Consider the following 7953-nt stretch of genomic DNA (forward strand, 5'->3'; position numbering starts at 1 on the left):
GTGCTTACCTGCATTGTAACTAGTCTGTCATCCACCATCACCTCCTTTGTCAGAAAGTCTGCTCCTATTGTAGCTTTGTACTGATTACTGAACTTCTTGTTCACATACTGGTTCATGAGTGATGTCTTACCAACTCTGAAATTGGAGGAAAACCACAAATATAGGTCAACTAGGAAGGGACAGAAAACAGATTCTGATACTTGAAGCTCTGCAGACACGGGCCTATCTTAAAGAGAACAAGAACTGTGATCACAATAGAGAGCTGCCCCAGCCAACTGCCCAGCGTTACTCATTTGAGACTGTATTTTCTCCTGGGATGAAAACATGGGGTACAGATGTGGGCCAGATGTTGAAAAGCTGCTTGTAAGTTTTGGTACAAGCAACTCAGTAGAACCTAGTATTACTTTTCTCCTTCCAGAAAGATGTCAGCAAATACTCTCCTTCTAAAAGGAGCTATAGCAGTAAGATCACTCCACCATTCCAAAAATATCTCTGCTGTCTTGGGTGTCTCTCCTTTTAGGGGTTGCTACTCAGTCCAAAAAAGTAATAGCACAGGAGGAAGTCACCGGCTGCAAGGAGACATACACACCAGTTAGCCACCTGCTGCTTCGAAGTTTAAAATCTAAAGTGGAGAAAGAATCAATATTCCACACCAAATGAGAATTTCCTCAGAGTAAACTCCTCCAGAGGTGTTCTTCAGTAAGAAAACTCAGGAAGAGATGACATGTGGTGGTGGTGGTGGGGGGGTCTTTTGGTGATGAGATTAGTTAGGGCAGGCTGAAGACAATACAAAAGCCTTCAGAGTCAACGGGAACACCTTCCTCTCCCACTCCCATCCAAGTACTAACCAGGCCCGACCCTGCTTAGGCTTCCTCTCCCACTAACGAACATTCATTTTCATATGCAGAGGACGGGGAAGTACATTTATGGCTTAGGGCAGTGTTCTCCAACCCAGGCCATCTGGATCTGAATTTTCAGGGGGAAAAGCCAGGAGATCTGTAATCAAATAAAGGCCTGGTGATTCTTTCCAGGCAAGTTTGGGGCTAAAACAGTACCTTTCAATCCTGACAGCACACCAGAGTCGTCAGGAGTAAGGGAGGGACAGAGACAGAGAGATGTGTGTATTTAAGTACTGCTAACTAGGCCCAACCCGCTGGTCTGGAAAAATGCTAACTTCTAAAAGGCTCCTCAGGCAATTAAAAAAACCGCCAGGGTAGAAAAACCATTTGCCTTTTTAAAGGGCAGGGAGCTTTGGGATAAGGCGGCACACCTGCATTTATTATTACTATTAAAAAAAAATACACAGCTTCTAGTTGGTCTAAGGTTTCAAAGGTCACTTCAGATGCTGAGTCTGAAAAGTCTTCCACAGAACCATAACAGCTACAGAAGAGCTGACTTAGTGGCAGATCTAGGATCAGAATCCAGTTCTCCAGACCCAGGTTCTTTGGAATATAGGCCCAAATCTGGCACAGCAGTGGGAGGATACTGCACGGCACATCCCAAACCCACGACTGGTAGGCATGAGGTCAGTGGCAACAAATGTACATAAACAGAACTCCCTTGTCTAACCAGCTCGGGAAAAAATCGGGGAAAAAGGGAATTCCATGAGACTATTCTTGAATTTAAACAGCTACCCTTTCCCCTAAATCATGCCAAAGAACAGGGAAGAAAGGGTTACAGAACAAGAGATCATTCAAATTGCTGCTGTGCCTGAAACAGCAGGAGACCTAGGGCCCTACTGCCCTGCTATTAGAGAAGAAACCGCCAAATGTCAGCACATAGGGTACCAGCTTCAAGGAGGTCACATTTAATCCTAGCCAACACATTAGTTCAAACAGTGAGAAACACTTACCCAGAATCTCCCAGGATGATAACCTTCAGCAACACTTTCTTCCTAGAGGTCATCCTTCAAACTGAAAGGAGAAAGGAGAAAGCACTCTGAGAGTGACAGAAATACGGAGGCAAACCACACCCCCCAGTGTAGGCATCAAAACAACCACGAACCACTGAGCCCTGAACCTTTCCGTTGGCTATTTCCCTGCCATGCGGGGGGACTGGATGGAGAGCAGGATCAGTCATTAGAACTCTGGCCCCAAGCTGGTTAGAATAGTGAGACAGGCTCATCCTGCCTCTCAGAGCAGTCTAAAAGAACATATTCTCCTCTTGGATGTTGAGAAAATAACTGTTTACAAATAAAAAAGGTAGGTAAGGAAGTGGGTTCTGTAAAGCCTGTTGTTATTCTTCTACAGTTTGGGAGAACAAGGCAGTCAAAACTAGGTCTTAGAAAAGCTACTTAGTTTCATTTTTATTTATTATTTATGTTAAAAGATTTTATTTATTTGACAGAGAGATCACAAGTAGGCAGAAAGGCAGGCAGGGAGAGAGGGAGAAGTAGGCTCCCCACTGAGCAGAGAGCCCGACGCGGGACCTCGATCCCAGGATTCTGAGATCGTGCCCTGAGCTGAAGGCAGAGGCTGAACCCTCTGAGCCACCCAGGTGCTTCTAATTTTTATTTTTAAAAGAGGGTGTGTGTGGGGGGGATGTGGGGTGTGTGTGTGTGTGTAAAAGAGAAAGAGAAAGAGAGCGAGCGCACGCGTGTGCGCATGCAGGTATGCGCGCACACAACCGAGCTCACACTCGGGGAGCAGCAGGCTCCCTGCTGGGCAAAAAGGCTGATGTGGGTGGGAATCGATCCCAAGACCCTGGGATCATGACCTGAGCCAAAGCAGATGCTTAATGGAGTCACTCAGGTGTCTCTTAGTTTGTTTTTTAACCACCTAGCTTTTAGAAGGCTGAGAGGCTGGCTACATGACTGTGACTTTATCTTGTTGGTAGTATTTGCTTCTGTAATAGTCTTAACATCTAATACTCCTTTGAGTGAATTAAGTGTTTGAACAGTCATTCCTGCCTTTTACTTAATATACCAAAAATCTGGGGCAAGTAATGCTGTAAAGAACATCTTTGAACTTCAGTTCAGGGATCATTTCCTTAGGACCCAGCAACAGCCATGGGGTGGGGGTGCGAGTGGGGGGCACAATCTCACAGTCAAATTCACAAGACTATCACTTATACAGGCCATACCCGGCATGCACCTACTGAGAAGGAATGGGACAGGAATACAGCTTGTTGGCTGTTCTTTCAACAGTCCACACAGCAGATGGCTCAGGTATAGGGAGAGTGTGTTTGTTCAAGCCCTGACTTAAACCTTCACTGTTGAGAGGATCCAATCAGCTCTTTTAATAGCTGTACTGGTCCCTGGTGAGGAACACACACAGCCCAAAAGCCAATGTGCTCTGCAAAGCCCAAGCATGGGGCTGCATTGAGCGCTCACAGCCTCTCCCTGCCCAGATGCAATCACCAACCGGGAGACATTTTACCATGTAAGCCATAGCGCCCAGCAAGAGAAGTTGGCAGTCTGCCTTTATTGAGTTCCCCAGAAACAAAGTTGACCAAAGGTCAAATTTTCACACAGGCAAACAGGTTTTGTTAAACTTAACTTACAGATATTGTTTAGGAATGGGGTTACTGAATCAAAAGTATAAACATTTTCATGACTTCCACTAATTCACTTTCTTTCTTTCTTTTTTTTTTTTTTAAAGATTTTATTTATTTATTTGACAGAGATCACAAGCAGGCTGAGAGGCAGGCAGAGAGAGAGAGAGAGGCAGAAGCAGGCTCTCCACTGAGCAGAGAACCCGATGCGGGCTCGATCCCAGGACCCTGGGAGCATGACCTGAGCCGAAGGCAGAGGCTTTAACCCACTGAGCCACCCAGGCGCCCCATAATTCACTTTCTTGAAGGATTTTCCAAATTTATACTACAACCACTGTTGCAGTGGTTAATAACTGTACAAAACTTAAATAAGAAAATGACAATCTTACTGAAACAAAGAAAATCTGAATAAATGAAGAGCTATCTCCAATAGGAAGACTTAATGCAGAAATGTAAATTCTCCCCTACTGAAACAATCCCAAGGGTTTTTTTGGAACTTGAAATAATTCTTACTTGATGAATAATTTTATTCATCAAAATAAATTCACAGGAATCCCTCCCATTCCTCTCCTCTAAAAGAATAATGACAAGAGGAGAGAGGACTTGTCTTAACAGTCTTGGAAAGTATGTTATAAAAATACAGTATTAAAGTATGGGGCTGGAACAGGACTAAACAGAAACCCAGAAATGAATAATTTGGACAAAAATGCATTATAAAATTCAGTAGCAAAAGGATGAAAAAAAATTCACAAAATGAAGGCAGCCAGAAAAATCCTGAGAATTAAGATCCTTACACTTCATCCTCCAAAACAAAATGCCCTAAGGAGTAAATATTTAAATATAAAAATGAAGTTGAAAGGAATACAATTATTAGCAGGTTTTTCCTGGATGGGAGAATTAAAATAGCTTTAATTAATTAATTAATTAGTTATTTTCTTTATGCTACCTTATTGTGACCTTTGGAGGAACACATTACCCTGAAACTGAAAAGGCTATTTCCACTTCGGAGAAAAATGTTAAGCTGCTGATTTTTCAAATAAGTTTTATCATTACAAAATTAGTCCTTATTCATCATGAAAGATACATGAATGAGGATTTCATTTTCACTTAGGGCCTGCACTCAACAGTGGATCTGAAGAAACCCAACACGTGGTTTCATCACCAGGATGTTAACAGCTTTATATTGGCAAAGTTTAGAGCTAGGTTCCTGCACTTAACTGTTCTCCAGGATCAAGAATGGGTCACTGGTTTCTAGAAAAAAGTAAAGAAAAAACCAAACCAAACCTGAGCACAACTTTTGCTACAAGAAGCTGCCCAAGCTGCAACGGCTTTAAAATCTCCACTCACAGTTTCTTCGCTACTGATTTCCATAATCACCTTCATCAATTTCTGAAATTACTTCTTGAAATCCTACAAACTTAGGGGACACCTGGCTGGCACAGGTGGTACAGCATGTGACTCGATTTCAGGGTTGTGAGTTCTAGCCCTAGGCTGGGTGCAGAGTTTACTTAAAAAAAAAAAAAGTTCCTACAAACTAGAAACTTGTAACTGGAAAACAGTTTCTAACACAGAGACCACTCCTTTTACAGGAGAAACTGAAACAGGCAAAGAGGAAATAAGAGCTGTGCAAGGTCCCTAGCCACTGTGTTCCTTGGAAATGAACATTTCTGATAATACCCATTAATCCATTTACATATATCTTCTAATTTTCAGAATAAGGTGTATTCAGAACACATTTCCTTCCTTCTGCTTTCAAACCAAGTCTCATCAGTGTGTTTTGGAGAGATTTCCTTGGAAGAACAAGCAATACTAACTACTTCATAGGCCGAATCCATTCTTTCCCCTCAAGTATAATTTTTTCTCGAATAATAAATCAAAAGCTAGAATTTTCCTGTTAGCCTGGAGCTATCACTCTCTTATCTCTGAAGCAGAGAAACCAACTGGCCATAAAGGTAGACACAACAAAGAAACCCCCATGTAGGTAAAAACGTCGGGAAAATAATATCCAAGGGTCTGGGCTGGGCAGGGCCAATGAGGTCAGAAAGGGTCCCACAGAGAGGTCAGGGGAGGACAGCGAGAACAAAGAATTGGTATGGGAAAAAGTGGAGGAGCAGGGAGGGAGTAGAAGTTGGCGGTCAGCAGGCCACTGCAAAGTGTGGCCAGTGCAGCTTTGTGTGGTGATCACAAACTCAAGGTGACTATGCTCCTGTGGAGGTGAGACTAGGGAGTTGCAGTATCAAGGAGTTGAAAGCAAAGCATGTGCAAAGCCACCACCACAACAGTGTAAAACACAGGAAATGAAGGTGAACCAGGTGTTGTATCATGTCCAAGATGACACAGCAATTGGGTGGCAGAGCTGGAATTGTTGAATGTGTAAGCCCAGGCCCCCAATACTCAACCGCCATGCCACTCTGTAGTATCAGCTCTCACCGCCAAGAGGATTCTGGTTCATCAGGGCTGGGGGATCAGTCCTTAAGGTGAGGGATTCTGAAAAGTTCCCTCTGGCAATTGAGGCGCACACACCAGATTTGGAACTCCTGACTTGGGGTCTGGAACTGCTGCTCTGATTTACGTATGTGTCTGATACAGTGACGGCACTGACATTAGAGATGCAAGGCTGCGGCAGTTAAACGGACTAGTGCTCAAGAACCCATTAACAATTTTATTTGCGTGGTGTTGCCAAGTTACGTACCTCTCTAGGTGGATCAGCTAGATCCTAATTAAACAACTGACTCTTCTGCTACTCTCTCTCTCTCCCCCACCCCCAATTAAAGTACTGAATTATAGAAAATTCAGAAAGGTACACAAAAGAATGAGCCAAAGACAAAAAGGCATCCACAATTTCAACTCTTAGAAACAATCCTACTAGCACCAGGGTTTAGGTCTAATTTTCCTTCAAATAGTTGAGATTATACTGTTACATCCTGTCTTTCTATATTAAATATGCTCCCATGCTCCTGGCATTAAGGTTACATGATACTGCAGCATATGGATAATCCCACTATTATTAAGCATGCAATTATTTTAAATTATGTATACAATCTGATCACACAAATGTGTTATCACTCAGCAAAACAGTAAGACTATTTTAAAGGCCCTTGAAATTTACTGACAGAATTATTTTCCAGAACAGCTTTATTAACACCCACGCCATCAGTGAACTAGAATTTCCATTTCGCCATACCTCAGCTATCATTAGCACAAATCATTGTTAATCATATAGATAGAAAAGAGGGTCAGGTCAGCTGGTTCCATCTGCATCTCTTAGATCAGCAGAGGTCAAGCATTTCAACCAGAAACCTCTCAGTTGTCTGCTGGTCTTTGCCTATTTTTACCTAATATAATGTGATTTATTGCATACATAGTCTACATATAGCATTGAGAAGGAAGCATCATGGGGATACAGATTTCAGAAGTTGTAGGCTTCTGAGCAGATTCAAAAGTACCATTCTAAACTATAACCAGCATGAAACCTCTCCATCCCATATTCTTCCAAGACTCCGTGCTATAGCTATACCTGACCATTAAAGAAGACCCAGAAGGGGTGAATGGGGTGGCTCAGTTGATGAAACGCCCACCTTCCACTCAGGTCAAGATCCGTTTCCTGAGATAGAGGCCCTGTGTCCCCCATATCCGGATCTCTGCTCAGCAGGGAGGCCAGCTTCTCCCTCTGGCCCTCCCCTAGCTTGCAGGCATACACACGCTCTCAAATCTTTTTTTTCCCCATCATTTATTTTTTATTTCTTTTCAGTGTAACAGTATTCATTGTTTTTGCACCACACCCAGTGCTCCATGCAATCCGTGCCCTCTCTAATACCCACCACCTGGTTCCCCCACCCCTTCAAAACCCTCAGATTGTTTTTCAGAGTTCATAGTCTCTCATGGTTCACCTCCCCTTCCAATTTCCTTCAACTCCCTTCTCCTCTCCACGTCCCCTTGTCCTCCATGCTATTTGTTATGCTCCACAAATAAGTGAAATCATATGATAATTGACTCTCTTAGCTTGACTTATTTCACTCAGCATAATCTCTTCCAGTCCTGTCCATGTTGCTACAAAAGTTGGGTATTCATCCTTTCTGATGGAGGCATAACTCCATAGTGTATATGGACCACATCTTCCTTATCCATTGAAGGGCATCTTGGTTCTTTCCACAGTCTGGCAACCGTGGCCACTGCTGCTATAAACATTGGGGTACAGATGGCCCTTCTTTTCACTACATCTGTATCTTTGGGGTAAATACTCGGTAGTGCAATTGCAGGGTCATAGGGAAGCTCTATTTTCTTTTTTTCAAAGATTTTATTTATTTATTTGACAGAGAGAGAGATCACAAATAGGCAGAGAGACAGAGAGAGAGTTGAGGAGAAGCAGGGTCCCTGCTGAGCAGAGAGCCCTATGCGGGACTCGATCCCAGGCCCCTGGGATCATGACCTGAGCCGAAGGTAGAGGCTTAACCCACAGAG

General features: G+C 43.2%; 1 protein-coding gene across 2 annotated transcripts in view; it reads right to left on the bottom strand.

The window, feature by feature from the left end:
- Nucleotides 1-7953, bottom strand: part of RAB7A (RAB7A, member RAS oncogene family) — a 72550-nt gene that overhangs the window by 16252 nt on the left and 48345 nt on the right. For both annotated transcript variants that reach the window (XM_059390438.1, XM_059390439.1), the window contains 2 exons: nucleotides 1853-1913; nucleotides 9-135 (listed from right to left, as the gene is read on the bottom strand). In XM_059390438.1, the coding sequence (XP_059246421.1) occupies nucleotides 9-135; nucleotides 1853-1905 (180 nt within the window). In that variant the 5' untranslated portion in view covers nucleotides 1906-1913. The remainder of the gene's footprint in view (nucleotides 1-8; nucleotides 136-1852; nucleotides 1914-7953) is intronic.

The sequence above is a fragment of the Mustela nigripes genome, chromosome 2 (assembly GCF_022355385.1).
Source record: "Mustela nigripes isolate SB6536 chromosome 2, MUSNIG.SB6536, whole genome shotgun sequence".
Taxonomy (NCBI): Eukaryota; Metazoa; Chordata; class Mammalia; order Carnivora; family Mustelidae; genus Mustela; species Mustela nigripes.